General features: G+C 42.2%; 1 protein-coding gene across 2 annotated transcripts; it reads left to right on the top strand.

Moving 5' to 3' along the window:
• Window positions 1-409: 409 nt before the first annotated feature.
• P4HA2 (prolyl 4-hydroxylase subunit alpha 2) lies at window positions 410-22,125 on the top strand. 2 transcript variants are annotated; one of them, XM_009960106.2, is made up of 14 exons: window positions 410-491; window positions 2,460-2,556; window positions 4,708-4,859; window positions 6,362-6,499; window positions 7,752-7,991; window positions 9,680-9,894; window positions 10,691-10,867; window positions 14,475-14,545; window positions 14,779-14,878; window positions 16,017-16,070; window positions 18,519-18,584; window positions 20,714-20,782; window positions 21,219-21,315; window positions 22,055-22,125. In XM_009960106.2, exons 1-14 carry the CDS (start codon window positions 410-412, stop codon window positions 22,123-22,125), a joined length of 1,629 nt encoding a protein of 542 aa, XP_009958408.1. The 2 variants fall into 2 exon arrangements, with proteins under 2 accessions (XP_009958408.1, XP_009958409.1); XM_009960107.2 differs by lacking the exon at window positions 18,519-18,584 and adding an exon at window positions 18,391-18,450.
• The last annotated feature ends 292 nt before the right edge of the window (window positions 22,126-22,417 follow it).

The following is a 22,417-nucleotide window of genomic DNA, read 5'->3' as shown; positions in this document are numbered from 1 at the left end:
ATACTCTCCCATTTTCCAGCTATAATTATGCATGGCATGGAAGGCATTGAGCTGCCCTTGCAGAAGATCTTGTTCTCACTAACTCAGTGGAGGATATATTGCATCCATTACTTCTGTCATGTGGGCATTCCATGGGCTGCAGTGCCACCTGTGTAAATCCCAAAGAATATCTCAGGTAGCATTTGAAACAAGTAACAACTCCTGTGGTTGGAGATGACTCTTTTTTTCAAGCTTTACTGATGAGAATTCAGTCTTTCAAGGACCTAAATAATTTTCATGAGGGCGAAATGACTGAAGATGAACATTAATCCTTTGGGCTGTGTTTGTTTTTTTCTTTCTCACAAATAAGTTAATAATTTTTACTCCTCCTTTTCCTTTCAGTTTGTTACAGGTTTGAGCTATCTGGAAGATGAAGCCTTGGCTGCAGTTGGTGTTCTTTACCTGTATTTTCTTGATCTGGCACACAGAAGCGGAGTTCTTCACCTCCATAGGTATGGGATGAACCAGTGCACAATGTTGTCATTCAGTTGACGTGATCACCGAAACTGTTCAAGCCTGCAGTTGAAGCGTGTGGCTTGCTTCATACGGCCTGTCAAACAGTGTCTGCGTCAGGAAAAGCTCCGCTTCTACATCCTTCATGGTATTCTGCATTGCAAGTCTTGCATCAGTGCAATTTGTCTGCAGTTGGGTAAATTGGCACATTGTGACCAACATGATACAAGTTTCTCTGGGGTCTCTGTCAGTAAAATAAGACAGTGCCTGTGTTTTATTAAGAATTGTGCATCTGTTGTTGTCTCGAATGCAGCACAAACCTTATGCTAAAAGGCTTAATCCTGGATTTGATTTATGAAAAGAATTTAAGTGATAAATACATGAAATGTTTTCTTTCACAGAACCTGAAAACCCCTGTCTTCTCAAAAAGCCGGAGTTAGGTGTCAGAAGGAAAAATGGATATCCTGCTTACCTTATGTGTGTGTTGTAAGACCTGAGTAAATCCTGAGGAATTCACACTGTAATAAATCCTAAAAATCATAGAATTGTGAGTGGTTTGGGTTGGAAGGGACCTTGAAGATCGTCTAGTTCCAACCCCCTGCCGTGGGCAGGGACACCTTCCCCCAGACCAGGTTGCTCCCAGCCCCGTCCAACCTGGCCCTGAACCCTGCCAGGGAGGGGGCAGCCACAGCTGCTCTGGGCAACCTGAGCCAGTGCCTCGCCACCCTCACAGTGAGGAACTTCATTAATAAAATGATATTTATGACAATTTAGTTTGTGTGTTCTAATAGCTGTGGCACAACCATGTACAGTTGTGGTAGAGCCTAAAAATAAGCACAAATAGAGTTTTTGGCTGTGCCTTGATCTAATGTTTTCCTGTGGAATAGTGTGGGGAGTTCCCCTCATGAGGGTATTAGAGATTGATTAACTACAACTGACTGCTCTCCGGAATATGCTTTGAGCTGAGGGGTGCTGTGTTTCTGGATGGCACAACTCAGAACTCCTGGTGGTGTTTTTTGCACCACTGTGTGGAACTGTTCAGCCAGAGCAAGGCAGAGAGGTGTTTTGTTACCACCCTCCAGCACATGCTCCTGTGCTCTGGAGTTAGCTAAACAGTATTTAATGATATATGTATTGTTTGGTTCTCTTTCCTGAAGTTCAGTAGCTTTTTGTGCAAAGTTACTGTGAAGGATCACCTTTTCTTTACACTTACCTATTTCTGAACCTTTCCTAACTCTGAAAAACAGCACTGCCTGCTGACTTGTGTCTGCTTAATCATGCCTCATTAATAATTACTTTGGAATGCTGAATTAAAGCTGTGGCTGAATTTGCAAATCTCATCCGGTCTTTCAGTGTTCAGTCTTTGAAAAGCAAACTTTGTCATAGCAATTAGGATTGACATGCCAGCAGTTTCCACTAATGCTAATCAGGAGAGAGTATGTGTGTCAGTCTATAAACATTAGTCTGAAATTCCTCTGTTGTTAATGCTAGGTTGTGTTTCCACAGTTACCCGTAGTGAAAAGCTGTAATTTTAAGCCATGCCAATGGTTAGACTAATGATTTATTAGTGTGACCTAATCTGTATCCATATGTAGAACAGATGCTTTGGCAACTATTTGGATCTTTCGTTGCTTTGACTCAATAGCTGTATTAATGTCAAACCTTTCTTTTAATTGTCTTGCATACAGTTGTAATACTAAAAATAATTCAGAGGCAGTGGAAGGGTCACAGCAAAGCTACGTGAGCCGCTGAAGCTGGGATTTTAACAGCCCCTTGAAGCATTTGAATGCCAGACCTGTATGTACAATAGCTTTTATGGTTTACAGGCATTGAAGTGCAAACCCTTCGTTTGTCTATTCTTTGGGGTGGTTTTGATAGCCCGAGAGCATCTGAGTCCTCTCTGCTGCACTGTTGGAAACTGTTACTTTTTTAAGTCTAATTAACACTTGCTCTGACTCTGTTTTTAGGTCAAATGACAGACCTGATCTACGCAGAGAAAGACTTGGTACAGTCTTTAAAGGACTATATCCGAGCAGAAGAGAACAAGCTCTCTCAGATTAAAAGGTAGGGGATGAGGTTTGCACGATGATGGGTGACAAAACAGCTAATCTGTTGTGTTAAATTACATGACACCTTTCTGTCATCGCTCTTTGCTGTTAGATCTTTCCTCAGTAGATAACCACAGTGAGACTGGAGGTGATAACGTGACTGTAATTTATTCCCATAAACCTGCAGAGAGGGTGTCCTGCTTCAAGTATCACTTAGGCTTTGCTTGTTCAGAAACCGTTGTCTGCTGGGCACTTCCCACTTCTTTCCTTGCCCTTGAACCGTCACTGTGCTCCTGTGGAGAAGACACTAGTCATGTCACAGAGGGTCCTTGTCCGTGTGAGTTAAATACCTCTGGGTGCCAGTGCTCTCTGCTACCTGTTGTTTCACGGCACCAGCACTGCTTACAACAGCAAAGTGTGCCACTTGCATTGTGGAGTGGAGCACACACTGTATCCCCAGCTTCCTTGCCCTGTTGGCTTTGCTCTCAGGGACAGCTCTCCTGCCTCGTTTTTTTCGTACACTGACCTGGCTGCAGCACATCTCGGACATTATCTGGTTTGCTTAGATCACTTTGAAGGCTCTTGCTGACAAGTGGTGTTTTCTGCGTCCTTTAGGAAGGCTAAAAGTAATATCTGATAGGGCGTGACACTAGAATAGTCTAAATTAGGTCCAGGTTCAGAAGAGCTGAGTGCTTGTAAATGCACCCACGCTTTCCAAAGAATTTCTAAACTCCAGGCTGTATGTGTCAGTTCGGTCTCCCTTTGGGGGTGTAGGGTGGGGCTGGGGCTACGGAGTAAGTGAAATGATATGAATTCCTTGTCACTTGAGCACAAATGTTCAGTCCTGAAAAGCTGCCCTTTTGAGGAAGAGCAATCTCTTCAAGTATTCTTAAAGAGCATGTCAGTTCAATCTATGTATAAACTGGACTGTTTTAAAAAGAAGTCTTTTTCATGGACTGACATATGCAAGTGCTTTTTCTTAATGTGTTAAATTTTCAGTTGACTTGTATTTTGATGTATGTGTGAGCAAGAGTATTCTGCCACCGTGTCAGTATTTAAGCCCTTGCACCCTGCTCGTGTACAAGGCATGTGCTTTGTAACGGAGGTGCTAAATGTTACCACTTGAGTATAACCCTTTGCAGTATTTGTATATTGGTTCCAGAGAAATGTTTAGGATTCAGAAGAACTTTGTGATATGAACAAAGAGGCTAGAACTTGACAGTATTTTCTACTTTGCAAAGTAAATATTGGAAGTAGTGAAAGTCAAAATTGAAGAGAGTGCAGGTGAGATTGGTCTTAATATATGTCGTTAATCTGATAGCCCTGCAAAGGATCTCTGGAAAACACATCTTTTGTTCTGTTGCCACACCATAGTATGGAGAAGAAGCCAGGTAGTCTGACAGTATTTACCTGTGTTTATATAAAAATGATTGTAACCATAGTTTATTCGTGTCTTACTGAGTTTGGGATTACAAGTTTAAAGGGGATTGCTTATGTTCAGTTGTTAGCTTATCTCAGCAGAGTGTTTTCTTCCTGTTGAGTACTGAGGGGAACACCCAGCTGGGCCAGATGTTTGTGTTGAGGGATAATATGGAGGGCAACAGAAAAATTTCTCACTGGCATCAGCAGCGTAGTTGGCAGCTCAGATGTACTCTAACACAGAGGGTGAAGTTTCCCACTACTGCTTTGACACTGTCCAACAGTGCAACCTGGGTGACTGACAGAGCTGCCACTGTGCTGTCTGAGGGTTTTCAGTCTGAAAATCCAAGCTTATGATTTAGTTTCCATAAAGCTAAAAAGCTCTTGGAGTTGAATTTATGCTCGTATTTTTACTAAGATAGATAAATGACACTCGCAGTGAGTGTGTGCTAGTACTGTTATTTTCTGAAGTGCAGTACACTGAAAACTGATGGCTAAGATTCATGGCAAGTGGGATACCCACCCGCTGTAGCAAGGTTTAAAATAGTAAGCAGGGAAACAAACTCCTTTTAAAAAAGCTATTGTAATGAAAAAAATCAGTTGTACTTCACTTCTTGTGAATTGGAAGCTTGTTATGATGATGAAAGCAGCAATAAATTGATTCTAGCTGTGTAATTGGGATGGCTTAAGAAGGAAGACATGCGTTCATAAATTGTTCTCAGACTGAGATGTATGCTTCTTGTTCCAGCTGGGCTGAAAAAATGGATGCGCTGACGAGCAAATCGGCCTCTGATCCCGAAGGGTATCTGGCACATCCTGTAAACGCGTATAAGCTGGTGAAGCGTTTAAATACTGACTGGCTGGAATTGGAAAACCTCGTTCTTCAGGATACAACAAATGGTAAGGTGTGAAGGGGGAAGACATCGGGAGGTAGCCTTACACCACAGCTGCGTGTCCTCCTTGTATTCTGGGAAGCTGCAAACTCAGCTGTGGCTTAAATATTATTGCCAAGTTTGGTTGGAGCTTAAACTAATAACTGGCCTCTTGTTTCAGTGGCAAGTGCCACTCACTTGGGTAACCAGTAAACACATCTCAGTCAGGGCTCAACGAAACTGTTATTAGTCCTAGGCCTGTCACGTTTTGTTTGGCTTGTGCTGTTTGGGCAAAAGAAGAGAATAGGGTATACTAAAGTTGTCACCTGTGTTGGCAGCTATTGTTTTATGCCTAGACTTGAGCTTTCTGTTCCTTTATATAAAAACTTACTCATCTGCTTTCCCAGTCTGCTGCTTCTCTTGGCGATCGTTTGGTTTTTGACCGTGTTGACCAGTAGGTAAGATTTAAGAATCAAAATGAGACCCATACTGAATTGGTGAAGGATTCGTATAGGCTCCAACATTAACAGTTGGCTGATGTTGAGTCAGTCTGTTGATAACTGGGTAATACACAAGTGGTACCTGTAAAGCTGTCCTTCTAAATTAAGTGTTTCCAGTACTAATCTTTGCTTTTGCATCATTTTGTCAAAGTGTCTGCCTGAATTTGCTTCTGTAGCTTTTTTAATTTTTATTTTTACTGGACTCTTGAAAGCAAGGGAGATGAGACAATGTTTTTCAGGCAGAACGCTGCATGTTTTCCCTTTCTATTCTGCATGTGTTAAAAGTTTAGGTACTTGGAAGCTTTTTCCAGCCAAGATTTTTATTGCCTTTTGGAATAGTCATCCTAGATGGAAATAAAATACTCGATTCTATTGAGCACTTCTGTCATGAATTCTTTCTCTACAGGCTTCGTTTTCCAGTTCAGCTTGGTGCAGGTTGCTCCCGCTTCTGCCCAGGCAACCTGCAGTGTAACCTTGATGTGTTTAGGAAGCCCATTTGATTTTATTTCTAAATGTCACCTGGTTTTACTTGCCAGGTTTGCAAGCCTCTTACGGAGTAAGGTCCTACGCTCTACTTGGGGGATCCAGGGTCAGGGTCTCTGTCCCTCAGGCTGAGATTTGAAAAGCTCTTAGGGCTTTACAGGTTGGAGTAGAGTCTGAAGTCTTTGTCCAGTCCTATGATCTGTAGTTGTCTCTGTGGATATTGCAAGAGAACTGATGAAAGCTATTAAGTTTTCATGTGCTAGAAAGACATTGCAGGAAAATGAAGATTGTTAGATCCACGTGGTTCGTGTGGCACAAGAAAACGGAGGGTTTCAGTTATTTATCCTTTATCTTTTGCTTGTGAGCTGTATTTCTTAAAATGGGACAGAAGACAATGTTTTTATAACTTGAGAGCCTAATGGGCTTTAAATCTGGGTTATCTGAATCTCAATTCCCAAAACAAAGCAGATGTTTCCTCCTCTGTGATAATCTGGTACTGATATTTATTCAGACTCTGGAAGTAACATCTTTCCCTTTTACTGCAAAGGCTTTATTGCAAATCTTACAATTCAGCGTCAGTTTTTTCCAACTGAAGAAGATGAGACCGGGGCTGCCAAGGCTCTGATGCGCCTGCAGGACACGTACAAACTGGATCCTGAAACTCTCTCTCGAGGAAGCTTACCAGGTACATGCACAAAGGTGTCTTCTGCTTTGAAAGGAAGGAAGTAACATCCCCCAGCTCTTTCCAAAGGTCCTTTTTCAGTAGTGAGGAAGGACCGTGGTGCTGAGAGTCCATGCAGCTTAGATGCTTGAGGACGTATCTCCTTTGGCACTTTGAGAACAACCTCGAGGTTGTTCCCACCCAAGCCAAGGTGCTGTGGTCTGCAGTGACCAGCTCAAGTAGCACTTTTAAAATTAGTATTAATTTAAAAGAAAATGCTGATTTTTATAATCACTGTACCAAAACAAAGGACAACATACTTCCTTGTGCTCGTTACTGTGTTAGCAAGTACTGTGGGTACTTCCCCAGTAACTTAGGAACCAAAGGAAGGAGCTGCTCTGTAACTTACTGCTCTGATGGCTCTTGCAAAGCTTGTCGCTCTCGTTTGCTGTGGTCTTCCAGTGAGGCTTTGGTTGAATCACTTTGCCTCTGTTCTTTCTGTGAAATGGGGACTAACGTTTTTTGCCACAGAGACATGTTGTGGAAAATACATAGATATATCGGGATGCTTCAGTGTTTTGGCAGCTGAGTCCTGGTAAATGTTTGTTGTTGCTGCTGCTGAGAAGAGACTTCCTGAAACAGGTTATGGCTGCTAGCAACACACAATTTACGAACAGAAAAGACTTGATTGCAGTATGGATAGATGAGCTGACAAAAGAGTTTTAGTTCTTATAGGTAGGTTATTAACAATGAACTTAAAATTGAGTCTTACCTGTGCATCTGCTGAGCTGGAGCGACTGGAAGTCAGTGTGCAATTACAGTCAAATGGATACCCAGTTTGTGTGAGGAACCCTCAGCTGGCTTACGCACGCATCCCCAGTAAAGAGCAAACAAGCTAGCTCCGCATGCAGTCAGGTTTCTCTGATCATCTAACAGTGTTAATTTGTAGGCTCAGTAAATCTGTTAAGCCGTTAGTCTGCTCTGCCTTTGTCTACAACAGCAGACGCAATAGCTTAACACTGCAATTTTTATGTTAAACTTCTCTTGGTTTCCAAAGGAATTAGTGGCACAGAATTATGATTGAATGTAATCTTTAATTCTAAAGGTGCTCAATGAATTTGGTACAGAACCTAAAGTATTGTCAAAGCATTGTATTTTTAGAAGTCTTTTTGGATGATAAAAGTGTGTATTTACAAATATTCCTCTATGTGCCCCATGTATTTGAAAGGACAGATGCTTCTGTGTGGATTGCTTAAAGCTATCTCTTTGTTTTTAGGAACAAAATATAGATCTTCTTTGACAGTCAGTGACTGCTTTGGTATGGGGAAGACTGCTTACAATGATGGAGACTACTATCACACAGTACTCTGGATGGAACAAGCCTTAAAGCAACACAATGAGGGGGAGGATACAACAGTCAGCAAAGTGGAGATCCTAGATTATCTCAGCTATGCTGTTTTCCAGTTTGGGGATTTACACAGAGCCATGGAGCTTACCAGACGTCTGATATCCCTCGGTAAGAACAAAAACCCAGCTATTTAGTGCTGGGGAGTGTTGCCAGTTCCAGAGCCAAGAGCAGTCATGGCCCATACGTATGGGTGAGCTGACTGGAAGTATATCCTGCCAGACAAGTCCTGGAAAAAAAACCCAGTCTACTTATACATGAAGTATCTTTTAACAAGCTGTCTTACAGTCTATGCTTTTATTATCCAAAGACCAAATGCGTGTCTGACTGCAGTACCTGTGTGCTTTGCTTCAGCGTCCCGAGATGTTGTGTTTGATAACGATTAAAGCCTGGGTTGTCTCAAGTGGAGATCGAGGCTACCATGACTTAGGCAATGTGCTGTATCTTCAGTTAAATCTTGTTGACTTCACATATTCCTCTTCATTCCTCAGAGCAGGTACTCTATGATGCCAGAAGAATACTTTTGCCTGAGATGTTAAAGTATTTATTTCTGAATATTCAGAACAGATTGAGTTTTTTAAAACCTCCTTTTACCTCTGGTCTGTTTGTAGCTTTCTCTTGAGTAAGCAAATAAGCATTGCTTCCTATCCAGCTTCACCTGCTTCCTGCATTGGAAAGGTTTGTCCTCCCCAGTTAGAGTTAACATCCACTGTGTTATGTATTTGTGTTTTTTTTTTTTTTTAATCAGCTGTGGTTCTTAGTTTAGATGTTAGCTGCATCCTGAGTGGGGGTGAAGCCTTTCTATTTAAAAACATGTATCAGTCTAACATATCAGACATTGGAATTCATAGATTAAAACTTAAAAGAATATGAATATGTATTGACTCTAGCTCCCTCTGCGAGAGGGTTTAGCACTGATAGCAGAATGCAAACCCTTATCGGCACCAAACAGTGGAGCAGACGTCAGTCCCTCTGGGAGCAGCAGCTTCCTCTGCTCTGGGCTCAGCTTCCTTATCTGGCCACTGTTAGCTTGTGCTCTAACAGAGTGGTTACTTCAGTGGCCTTCTGGGTTGGTTAAACAGGAGAAACACAATAGGCTTGGGAGGGTCAGAAGGGAAAGAAACTGTTCTAGGTGCTAGTGTCCAAGAACACTGGTGAACAGGGAGTTGTTCCTTCTTGATTATGTGGGTAAAGATACATTGATGGTGTTTATTGATTCATGCCAACATAATCAATAAATCACTAGTGATAGGTGCAATGATGCTATTGATCCAGGATACCTTCCATATACATCCAGAGATGGGTGCTATAGGTGGGCTGTTAAGTGGTAATGCTTGCCTCTGAGTTTCCTGACTTTGGAGGAAGTCTTTGGGACTCCACTGCAGTCCTTGGTTAAAGCGTGCTTGTGCGGTGTGGATGAGAAGCATGGGGGAGAGGAGGGGTGCAACAAATAGATGAGCTTGATCTCTGTTCAGCACCTCTATGATCTGCTTATCTTGGGCAGAAAAGTTGAGAGAAAAGGAGAGATGACCAAAAATACTACTTTCTTTTTTGTTGGGGTACAAGTTTTAGGATAGGTCCTTTCGGAAAGGATTCTTTCACAGGCTCTGCCTACCTTCCTTCTGCAAAGACACAAACTTCCCAGCGCTGATTTTCAGTGCAGCCAAGGTATCTTGTTGCCTGATGATGCTTTAGGGAGGGGCCAATTATTGCTGTGTCTTGATACAACAACTTGTTTGCATTAACGGTTCCTGAGATTACATAAATCACTGGTTCTGTCTGTTTTTTTCCTGATGAAGACAGTACTCATGAGAGAGCAGGCAGTAATCTGCGGTACTTCGAGAAGTTGCTGGAGAAGGAGAGAGAGGAGGAGGAGGAGAAAGAGAAGTCAGTAAACAAGACCATGACAACCACAGAACCAGTGGTGCAAAGTGGTGCCTATGAGAGGCCTCTTGACTACTTGCCGGAGCGTGATATCTATGAGGCCCTTTGCAGAGGTGAAGGTGTAAAAATGGTAAGAGAAAGGCGAGACTTTCCCGACTCTGCTGTCTCTGCATAAGGGTAATTAAGCTTGCTGGGGTGTGTTAAGTTTTGCCTTCTGTGAAGCTGTTTTTTTGAGGAAAAAATTAAATGTGGTTCTGTCCAGGCTGAGATTTGTACCTTATGTCTTGGCTTTTCTATCTTTAGCTGTTAATCCTAGAGAGAAAACCAGCTCAACTATACCTCTGAAAGTTTGTTGGAAATTGGTTCTCCTCAGTCAGTCTGCTCAGCCATTTCAAATGCTGGTTGTACAGGTATACTGGGAGGTTCTTCCCACTGAGAGCTTTTTATGCTTTGCCACACTTACAGAATCACATTATTCTTCCCTTTTGCATCTTAGACATGTCCTTCTGGGGTGACTATTTTGACCAGCCGGTCTCTAGTACTTCTCAACAAATGTGGCTTTAATGCTCAGTGCAGGGAAAGGAATCCATTTATTCCATCTGCATAGTCTTAATTCTAAGAAGCAGACTTTTACAGCTGCCTGTTAATGTAGTTATTTGCTTAACCTGTAACCTGTTATGGTTTAACTCTCCTAAAGGTTAGCATTTCAGATATTGCTCAGTGGTATCTTGAGTGGCATATGTTGGGTTTTTTTTAATTTGCACTGAATTGCACACTCACTCATGCTTACCTCTTAAATTTACTACTCAGCTGATGGCTTTTCCAGTGTCTGTGGAATGAAGCCCACTTTGTTTTTTTTTCTCGCCTATTTTAAGTTCATGAAAAGTGGTTGAGCAAACAATGTTTTGTTTGGTGTTTTGTTTCAGACGCCTCGAAGACAGAAAAGGCTGTTTTGTAGGTACCATGATGGAAACAGAAACCCTCACCTGCTCATAGCTCCCTTTAAGGAAGAAGATGAATGGGATAGCCCGCATATTGTACGATACTATGATGTCATGTCTGATGAAGAAATTGAGAAAATTAAACAGCTAGCAAAGCCAAGGGTAAGTTTCCCCTCTTCCATCTTACTAATGACTGCTCATTCCGTGCTTTAATCTCTGTTAGCAAAGGCTAGGCAAAGGATTTGAAAGATCTGGTTTCATACTACAGATGATACACTGCAGCTGTGAGCCTAAGGGGAAAGATTTCGAAACTGCCTGGTGATGGTAGGACCGTAAAGCCCAGGCTCCTGAAGGTATTTATGCATTGTTGCACTTATTTACCGAGATCTTTGCATATTTGGCTTAGAAACCTTTTAGGAAACTAGGGACTAGACCTGAAAAGGTAGATGCATCCAGGCATGGAACTGTGGTGTTCTCCTGAAGCCACACACAGCTCATGGTGTTCAGTGTATTGCATTATTCCCAGAGTGGAGAAATCGCTTGTGCTGTTAAGTGATTCCCAGTCTGGGACTTGGGAAGGATGGGGAACTTGCAAGGATGAATGCACAATGCAGTCATTCTCCCAGAGCACTTTAGAGCTGACTTTTCCACCTAGGTAGCTGTCTGGGCAGCAGAGAAACAGATGGGACAGCTTTGGTATGCTGTGTCGATCCAAGTGAAAGGCAGCAGCTTTGAGTGGGATCCCTCGTTCTGATGCAGTACCTAGTGACTCTGCAAAGCTGGTAATGATCTCGCCTGATTTTTCTGGAGGTGGGATTTCCTCTCTGTTTCCTTTCTGGTAAAAAAAAAAGTATGGCAGGGTGAGGTCAGTAGTAGATGCCTCACCTTTTCTGTCAGGTCTGACAGGCATGTAAAACTAAACACTTGTGGTTTTATAGATGAATGGTTCATTTTAGCACTCTTCTATCTCCTGCTCTGAAATGTGGTACTAAAATTCCAGTCAAGAATTACCCTTCTGTATGTATTTCTAACTGTAAATGTAAACAGTTAAAAACAGATTGAAAAACTGGTGCTTTCTAAGAACATTAATAATTTGGGATATTTGTGAAGCTGGACTTCTATGCCTACCAGCCAGCTGCGGGAGTGTTGGCAGAACACTCCTGTCTCTGGGAGGACTCTGACCTCCATAAATGGAGACTTTTTCCCTATTACATCATACTATAAAACTTCAAGAGCTTCAGATAAAATGGAAATGTTCAAATAGAGCATATCACTTAATCTATTTTATCAAATTAAGCACACTGTAAATAAGGCAGCTATTAATTTTTGTTTGATTTTCACTTTTTGTTCAAACTTTTATGGTAAGTCTTAAGTCTTGCTTACTGAGTTTTGCTTGTTTTACTAATGTCAGAGGAATTCTTCATACAGTCTATGTAGTGGAGAACTGGGATCAGTCCTGATAAGCGTAGATAAATATTGTAGTCTTAAGATTCAGATGAAAATTTTCAATTAAAAAGTAAAAAGCAACCATTTTCTTATAGCTTGTTTTCTCTAAATCTGTCTGTAGCTCAGCTGCAGGAATAGGTTTAAATTCTGCAGTAGTACTGGAAGAATGGAAAATGCAAGTCCTATGATGAGATGGCCCTTAATAAATACAGCGGAATTTCGGCCAGGAAATTTTAGCTAGTAACCATGGAAGCTTTCAGACAGAACTCTGAAGTAGTATGTTAGTTTTGGGATCAAAGATGAGCACTTCCTTTGTTCTAAAGTGCATTTGCAAGAAATTTCTGCTTTTGGGTCCAAGCACTTTAAGATTATCTGCAGTTTACACTTGCCAATACTTTTTGTTTTGTAGAGAAACAACATCTGTGCGTGATTGGGAGTAGCTGTATTCAAGTTGGTTTTCATGCTTGTTTTGCAAAATGCAATCGTTTTTACTCCAATTCCAAAAGGCAGTTCCAGCTTCTCAGGCAATACATCAGAGCTGACTGGAAAGGGTCAAAGAAATAACTTTATTGGTGTGGGTAGCATTGGGACAGGTCTGCCACGAAAGCATGAGAACCTTCTTCCCCAAATCCCGTTTGTTACCTGCGATATGCACGTGCTGGAACAGGCAAAAATAGGGCATGGAGAGGGACACGTGAGTATCTTTGAACTCGGTGCTGTGGGATTTCAGCAATACAGAATTTCAAAAGGAAAAGCCAACAGAGTGCACGCTAAACTAAACACAGACTCTCGAGATGAAGACTGGATGAAGCTTCTGACCAGTCCAATGCGTTATAAATCTTCAAAGCCCAGCAAATGCCTACTATGAGGCTGCTTTCTCCACCCTGGGGGAGGAGGCCAAGCATTTATCAGTTGGATATACCAAGTGAGGTAAAGATTGTGTGTCTTAAATGAAGAAGCCTGCCTGTCAGAGGAGAGATGGAATAATGTGAACGTAGTCAGGCTTATTCCAGTTCTGCTTTATTTAGATCAAATGCTGGTTGCAGAAATCAAGCAAGCATATACAAGCTTGAAAATGGCAGCAGAACGAAAAGTTTGGGAAGCGAAATTATATCCCAAAAGCTATGCTTCGTTGTACAAGTGAGCAACAACATTCAGTCAGCCTGGTTCTTCTGTTATGATTTATGCAGGAGAAATCTGGAACAAAATAACAGTGAGTCAGAATTACAGCAGCAGCTGTGCCAAGAACCCTTGTATAGGGACGAGACAGCTGACATGGATTGCAAAGCTGGCTGGAGACTTATTTAAGGAAAAATGAGGGAAATAATTACTGCATGCTCTGAAGAAAATGCAAATAAAAAGGCTTTCTGTGACCTATAATTAAGTGGAAGGAAGGAGGCATGATTTAAAGTGCTTGTGGTTTGCAGGAGTTAAATTTAAATGTGGTCTGTGTTTACAGTCAAAGAAAGGAGTGTCCCAGTTTTTGTTCTCAGCTGCAAGTGTAAAACCCAAATGACCCGTTGCTTTACGTTGCTTTATGCTAGCGGTGGTCTATCGCTTTGACACCACAGCAGGCCTGGTTGGTTTTGCCCAGTTCCAAATTTTTCCTACAAACATGGTGACGTGGCCTAGCAGTGATGATGCATTACCTGGTATTTAAAATGTATATGTGGACTGTGCTTTTGCAGAGTTACCTTCACAATGTAATAACATCTCAAACTGTCTCTGTGAATTAGATGTTCCAGGCATCTTCCAACTGGAAAATGTGAGAGTGGTAATGTTGAGAGTTGCCCTCAGGAGTTTTCTACCACTGTAGATTTGTCTGCCTTGTAATTTGTAACTCATTCTGTAACAGTTTTCACTTGTTTTTCATCTGAGAAGGAGGTTGGGTTTCTCAGTCCACTTGAGGAGCAGGCTGATTAAATTTATGGAGTATCCAGTGATTTTTCTCTTCGCCAAGAACTTGGGCTTCATATGTTGCTCTGTTGTTCCTGCTTGCTAATACTGGCTCCAGCTGTTTTTAAAAAAAGTATCTTCCAAACCTGTTCAGTGAGCACTACTCATGGATTTAATGAATATCATGGCTTGTGCGGGCAGTCCAATTTTTTTTTCTGGGATCAAATGCAGGTGATGGATTACACTTGTGTTTCTGCATGTACTGTTCTAGTATGAGATCGGACCAAACTCTAGGTTGGAGCTGTAACTTCCATCCAGTGATATATTGAAGTTGGACAAATCAGATGTTGATTTGGGTTAAAAAGGGAATTTTCTTTCTAACCTGTAGTTGATGTGTTTCTTCCCCCTTGGGATTTTTTTGGCACAGCTGGCACGAGCCACAGTACGTGATCCCAAAACCGGTGTCCTTACAGTGGCTAGCTACAGGGTATCAAAAAGGTAAGCATAGAGAAGAGTTTAGCTTTAAGGGTTTTATGCTTAGCAGCTGTCGTCTGCTACCTATAGCTGAAAACTTGGATTTGCTTTGCATGTAGCAAACGCTTGCACAACAAATGCATGGTAAATGGCTCTTTTAGCCACCTGACTGAGGGCAGAATACTCCTGCCTCGGGAAATGGGTTGTTGCAGTTGGTATTCCAGAAATAACATGTTTCAATCCTTCTCTTATCCTAGCTCGTGGTTGGAAGAAGATGATGATCCTGTTGTAGCCAAGGTGAATCAGCGAATGCAGCAGATCACGGGGTTAACAGTAAAAACAGCTGAACTGCTGCAGGTTGGTACACTTGTCTTGTCAGATGTCACCCTGGGAAAACTTGGTGCTTATGCAGATCTAAGCGTAGGCTGGCTCTTACCCTGTCCCTCTTAGGGGTTCTGTGATCTGCTGACTATGCACACGGAGTAGGTAAGGTGTTTATGGAGCATGTGGGGGGTTCCCAGATGCTGCTGGATGAAGGACCTGGCAGGTAGATGTTTTCCTTCTGTGTGCCAGGTAGAGAAGGGTGGAGATGTCAAAGAAATGGAAGATAACTTTGTGCAGGAATCTGATTTATCAGTTAGTTTTGAGGGAAATGCCTGCCACTTATTTTCAAGTCTGCAAAAGTTGAACCTCCTTCCTAGTTTGAACCTTTCAAAGACCCAATATTTTTTGTAGTCCTGCTATATTCTCATAGGAATCCTGATCTTTGGCTGTCTGTTGGGAAGAGGAAGGAGAGTAGAAGTGGTACAGCACTGCCAGAATAGCTGTAACTTAGCCTGTTCACTGCTTCCCTTCCTCTGTGGTCCTTGAATTCTTGTTTTAGAGCCTGACTGAAGTACTGTTGATTGCTGGCTATCCACAGAAACAGGTAATTGTGTAGTGATCTGGGAGACATATTAAGTGCAGCCTCAGAGTAACTAAATCATATGTTATGTGATTGTCAGATAAAATAAGCAGTGCTTTTCAGCTGCTTTGAGCCTTCTGTGTTCCTGGATGGGCATGTGTATGTAACAGATCATACATCTGTGACACAACCTAATTCTGTCTCCTGGTTTGGACACACAGACTGGAGAACTACACACACTCAACTTCCTCCTCTTTGGAGTGGGGGGAGTAAGTGTGATAAAACTATTGCTGCTAATTCATGTTAAACAGGCTGTTGTAGTGATAAGTAGTGTGCTGCCACTGAGAAACATTTGGTACTGAGAAATATTCTCAGCGAAACCCTCAGTGCTCTTTCCTTTTCATGCTTTTTCTCATCTGTGTACCTCATTTCTGGTGATCTAAAGAGAAATTAAGTGTGCTGTAGATAACAATCTTGCCACACAGTGCTGTTTCTCAAAGCCTGGGTTGGGTTTCTGAGAGCAAATGCTGTCTTCTGCAGCAGTCACTTGCAGTTCAATGGATGCTTATGCTTCTTCCTTTCATGCTGTAGGTTGCCAACTATGGAATGGGAGGGCAGTATGAGCCACACTTCGATTTTTCTAGGGTAAGATCACACTTCCAGTTATTTCTTAGTGGGGTGGGGAGCGGGGAACAGTTTGTTTTGAGAGAGAACTGTTAAAACACTTATTGTATAGCCCTGTTGCATGGATGGATGATGGCTTTTGAAAAGCCTTTGCACTGCTTTCTCTGCTGGAAGTTCAGGAGAACAATGAACAAACCTGCCTGCTTATCTTTTGTTATCTTTGCACAGTGTAAAGACAATAAAAGATAGTCATGCAGCACTCGAATATGCTCTTCCATTACTTTAGTAGGGAACTGAGGTCTGCAAGCCCTGGGTTGTGAGTCTGCTTTGTTCCATTAGGCTTCTGAGTTCAGCGAGGTTGTCAGTGTCCTCCTTTGGTGGATATTTTAAAGCACTTTGCAGGAGCTGGCTGAGCAGAAGACATCCTTCCACCTCCTTCCAGAAATGTAGCCATTGTGGAAATCTTTGTGGGTGTCACAGCCCTTCGGACCCTATCGCTGCACCCACACTTGAAGAGGGTTTGTTGGGTCGGTGTTCAGGAGGACGGTGGTACAGTGAGCAGAACTTGCAGCTGGTGGGTGCTGGATCCACACTAGGCACTAGAGGGCTCTACCTGGCAGGTAACAGCTCTGGTGTGCTGCAAGTGGGGAGAAGAGAGTAAGAGATTCTTAATTGTTCCCCTAAACCTGTTTATAGACATGCTAATCATACTGAGGAGCTATGGGGACTCATTTCAAATGTAAAATCCATCTCATGCCTTGTTTTCCAGTAGCACCATGGCATTTCAATGGAATCTGGCTCGATTCAGGCTGTCCTAGTGGTTTTACCTGGTAGAAGGGACTGCTGCAGCTAGAGCACAACCCAACTTAGCAGTGTTTAAAAGTTAAAAATAAAAAAAATCCTGAACTTCAACACTGGAAGCTCGTATTTGTTAGCTTTGGCCTATTGAGAGAATTTTCCTGTTAACTTTAAGACTGCTTCGTTTCCTGAGTTGAGCAAATGCTCTTGAATTCTCGTCAAAGCCTTTGAACTCGAGGACCTCAGCCATCAAATTGGCCAGTGTGGACTTTACTCTTGGATTAGGCAGCTGGGGCAGAGCTCCATGTGGAACATAACCTTGGCTGCAGCCATCAGTTCAGGCAATCGCAGAATTTGCCATAGTTTAGGACTGGTCCTCCAGGCTCTCTGTGCATCACAGATTTTCAGTATTGCAACAGAGATGCTGCTGTGTCTCCCCATCTCCCGATCAGCCTTGCAGTTTTTTGTTCCCTTGCAGTTCTCAAACAGAGACCCTTTAATAGTCACATATTACAACTTTGAGATTTTATTGGTTACTCAAAAATCAGAGAAATCTTTTGCTATGGAAGTTCAGAAATGCATGGCTGGAGCTGAATTTGGCAGCAGTGGCAGAAACCAGGGGATCCCCTAGATTTCAGTGCTCTGTGTTCGCTCTTATGGGTTGAATTTGCATATGCAGATGCAAGAGGGTTTTTTTATGAAGCCATTTCAGGAAGGACCTTTTACTTCTTGAAATAGCCTTCAAGTAGATTGAACTGTAACATCTTAGAGATGGTGGCTGTGGCTGTTTGTCTTTTCTAATACTGGTTTCTTTTCTTTAAATGTTAGATTATTTGTTTTCTGTAGAAGAGTGTACCTTAATGTCACCTTGCTGAAATTGTCCTGACTATTAGCAATGTAAATAAACTTTTAATTGCTGCTTTTGAAGGGGAGACACACACATTGGTATTCTAGATGTTCCTTCTGTTTCTAAACTGGCACCAGTGTGATCTCGTACTTCAACAGACAAAACTCAATGTTTCCTACAGGGTAAAGACAGTTTGATCTTTTTGATGTGGTCCTTAGTCCTAGACAGGCAACCACCTGAACAAGTTCATCATTACAATTCTGCAGTTTTGTTTTCTGGCAAAAAATGCATTTTCTTCTCTTGTGACAGTACTACACGTACAAGAATGTAGTGTGTTATCTAAAGTCCACTGAAGATGATTTTTTCGTATCCACCTCAGCTGTTTATTTTGGATCAGCATCCAGTACAGGGGTGGCCTGTTAACTTGGATAACATCTGTGCTACAGGCCCCAAATTGCTTCTACTCTGCACTAAAAATTGCTTCAGTGCTGCTACTTAGAGCATCTGAGTGCGATGTGCATGCAGTTATGCACCCTGGCTGCAATTTGTAATGGCTTCAATGCTGCCCTGTATCAATTGTCCCCTTTCTATTCCAACTCTTGGAACTGGGCTTAAGGATCTCTCTGCAGAGCTACACATATGTAACTCTAGCGTGAGCCTGTTTGGAATTTGGGTTAAAGTTGTTGTCTGTTACAGCGACCCTTTGACAGCACACTCAAATCGGAAGGAAATAGGCTAGCGACGTTTCTTAACTATGTAAGTATCTCTGTTTGTCTGCTGTCTGTGAGCTTGAAGTTTGCAGTTATTCTCATTTAATTTTATAGAAAGATGAGCCAGATGCTTTCAAGCGGTTAGGGACTGGAAATCGTGTGGCCACTTTTTTAAACTATGTAAGTATGATGATCCTTTATGCATTGAGTGTAACTTTAGCAGCATCTTGTTTACAGCTTGTGCAGTTGGTTTTGTAGAGATTCCCTGGCATCTGGAAGTAGGGATTTCATTACTCTTGCAGCATCAGGTGCTGTCTCCCGCATTGGAGTTGGTAGAATCCTGGTGGTATTTAACTTCAGAGCAGAAAATTTGAATATAGGGCCCAGCTTCCCCTTTTGACCACTCTAGTGGGAAATCTTTGACTTCATTGGATTCCTGTTGGTGGGAGAGGAGAATTTGACTTATTTCTCAAAGGCGAGTGCTTGGGGTACTTGACTGTCAGCCACTTACTGGGAGACAGTCATCTTCATCTGCCACTGTTTGACAGCACTTGATGTTGGGGTCCGTCAGCCTCTGTTTTAACTGTTTGTCAAAGCTGGAGTTACTCTGGCAGAGCTGTCACTTCAGCAAACGAAGGCAACAGAGCTGATAAACTTGGTGCAACTGGGTTACAAATGCAGAATTGAAAAGATTCATTAGTTGCATGCGTTCTGCAGCCTGCAGACTATGTACACTGGAATCCTAAACGTAACTGCCACTGATGCTAGCGGCCTAATATTTTCACAGTAGTCTTCTGACAGTGTTCTATCGATCAGCTTATACTTACTACAGCAGTAATTAGGATCACTTAATCTTCTGCATCTAACTTTTGGGTGATACAACTTCAAATTTAAAATTCTGTGATGAAACATTTATGGCTGAGCTGGTATTTTGAGTGTGAAATGCAGCTCAAAAGAGAACGAGAAATACTTTTGACTTGATACAGCAGGGGGAGGGAATAATCTCCCAGACAAGAATCGGAACAAGATAGGTAGCTGTGAAATAGTCTGTTGCTAAGAGGCTTTAATTTCAAATTGTCTCAATCTATATTTTCTTTGCTTCTCAGACTTTTGGACAAGCCTTGATTTAGAGTGAATAGCATGCACCTTATTCTTTGCCAGTTGTACATGGTCAAAGGCAATTTACCCTTGTATGTCCTGTGTAGAGCACATCGTACATGTACCAACACCCTTACTAAAAAGTGGTTGTGTTGCTAAGATGTAGGTTATTAACTTGCAAAGTTGCATGCACACGCTTTCTAGTTGGAAGGAGCAAAAACCTGTGCACCTGTGGCATCTTATGCCCTTTTATTGTAGGTACCAAGCAGGAGGACACCAGAGTGGTAATAACATCCGCTTTAAACAGAAATCCAAGTTACAATAGAGAATGTGGGGACTTGGGGAGTGTATTAATAGCAGTTCTGCAGTTTAAATTTGGTGGGAGCTGGATCTGACTCATTTCTTTTAGTTAGAATCTGATCAAAAACTTACTGAAATCAGCAGAAAGACTTTCTATTTTAAATAGGAATGTTTCCATGAACTTCAGAGGGGTTTAGATCAAGCCTAGAATTTATAGTGGATCCATCATTGCTGATGAATTTAGGAGGGTTAAATTCATTCCAGTGTAGAAGGGCAAAACATAAAGATATATACTTTTCTTCAGAGTCACGTAGCTGTATATGCTCAAGTGCTTTATGTATCTCAAGCTCTAAGTGGCATAACATCACTGGTGAACAGCATAGAAACAGAGCAGAAAGTGAGGTTTGCTAATATTTTGTATAGTTTTTGAAGTGGTTGACCAAGATGCATAAACTAAATTATGTAAATCGGTTCCAAAGGCATGGTTTCAATTTATGAGGAAACATGTGGTTTAACAGACACTTACTTGTTTTCCTAATTGGATCATAAGCTGGAATGAAATTCTTGAAACTTTCTTGCTCTGAAGTCCTCTCCCTTGTTCTAGAGTACTAGCTATTAACGCTGCATGTACCCAACTTCTTATGGCTCGTTGGTTGTGCAACATTATATATATATTTAAAAAAAACCTAGAGGAAGAGCTGAACAAAAGCCTTCAGCTGAAATAAAAGCCTTCAATAGCAGGTACTGTGACTTTTGCAGTTCATGCTGGTTGAAGTGCGCCCTTTCCTCATCAGTGCCTCTTGTAGAGGTGCAAGTAGAAATCCCTGTTAGGGCGTGGGGCACTTTAGCTTGTGGGACTGTATGTGCAAAAAGCGTTGTCAACAGACAGTTTGTGGGCTTTGTTTTACCAGATGAGTGATGTAGAAGCTGGAGGAGCTACAGTTTTCCCAGATTTTGGGGCAGCAATATGGCCCAAGAAGGTAAAGTCTGTTGTTGTGTTTTGCTTGACTTCTCCTCTCTCCTGTTGCTGTCTCTTCAGTACAGACCTCCATCCATGTAAAGGTCAGCTGATGTGACAAAGTGCTGTTCATGGCAGCTCCATCGACTGGCTGCTCTGTACTGGGGCAGCTGAAGCTGATGTTGTAGAATGCGGGGCTGCTTCCTCTGTTTTATGTTGTATAGAGCTGTTATTAACAAAACCCCTTGTGTTTGGGTAGAAGTCCTCTCTACTCTGAACACGGCCGAATTAATAGAGTGGGACTAAAGGGTTTTTTCATGTGCTGTCGATGGTGGCCTGTGTTGAAGTGCTTCCTAAAAGCCTGCAGCTGAGGTCATAGGCATTCCCCCACCTTAGGGTACCTTGAGTAATCAAATTGACTAGGTCCTGACTAACCCAGATCTGATTTCACTTTGCAGGGAACAGCAGTATTTTGGTACAATCTTTTCAGAAGTGGCGAGGGTGATTATAGAACAAGGCATGCAGCTTGTCCGGTACTAGTAGGGTGTAAATGGGGTAAGTAATACTCTTTTAGGAACAAAACCTGAAGGAAGGCACTCATGTACGCGAAGGTGGTGTTATATTGAACCCTTGTAACAGCATTTAATAACCTGGGAGTTGCAGTTTTAACTACTGGAGTCATTTGGCTGTAATGACAACTCCCATCATCAATATGATGTAGTATTCAGCAGCTACAGTGTTCAGCTGTAGCTTTTCTAGTGAGTTTTGTGTCAATAACAGCATAAAGCATGTAAGAATGTCACTGGGTTTGTGTAGCATTACCAGCATCAGGATGACTTGAATTATCCCTTGACTAGGATCAGGTCTGTTCCTACAAAGGTCTGTGCGTAGATCTAACTGCAAAAGGAGGGCTCCTTGTAAGGTAAAGGTGAATGTCTGGATGTTGGGAATTCCTGCGAACTGCTGAAAGCTTCTCAAGCTCCTCATTTGTATACCCACCTCCCTCCAGCCTCCAAGGTATTCCCCTGGAGCGCCAGAGCATGCTGACCTGTAAGCGATACCAGGCCCAGAATACACTGCTCTGATACTGTTGGCCCCAGAATTGTGCAATTGGAAAGATCCTTTCTTCCCCAGCCCTTTGCATCTTCCTGTCTTTCCTATTGGATGGGTGAAGAAGTGTAAGCAGGGACCTTCAGACCGAGGGATGAGATTTTACTTGAAGTAACCATCTGGGTTGTGGTGACACACGCACTGGGTACGTGGTGGAAACTAATTTCACATCCTTGTTCCACAGTTTCAAACAAATGGTTTCATGAAAGAGGAAATGAATTCTTAAGACCTTGTGGGAGAACAGAGGTTGACTGAAACCCAACCTGCTGCAGGCCTGTGTTTCTGTCTCCTTTTCTACTGTTTGTTCCAGTTCATTTCTAAGAAATGATCCGTCTTTTTCTCCGAGAGTCCTGGCACTTTACCAAAAAAAGGACAACAAAATATGTAACACCTGTGAAAGAAAGTAAATGGCGTTGTACACACACTTATGTTTTTGTTGCTGTTATTTCCATGTTCCCGCCATCCTCCTTTGACCAGCCCTCTGCCCCCCCAACTTTCTCTGTACTAGTGGTGCAAACAGTGCTGTGGGTGATTCAGTGTGTTTGGG

Source organism: Leptosomus discolor, chromosome 10, assembly GCF_034619465.1.
Source record: "Leptosomus discolor isolate bLepDis1 chromosome 10, bLepDis1.hap2, whole genome shotgun sequence".
In the NCBI taxonomy this organism is placed as follows: domain Eukaryota; kingdom Metazoa; phylum Chordata; class Aves; order Leptosomiformes; family Leptosomidae; genus Leptosomus; species Leptosomus discolor.
The sequence above is the reverse complement of the archived record's forward strand: the minus strand, read 5'-3'. Positions and strand labels throughout refer to the sequence as shown.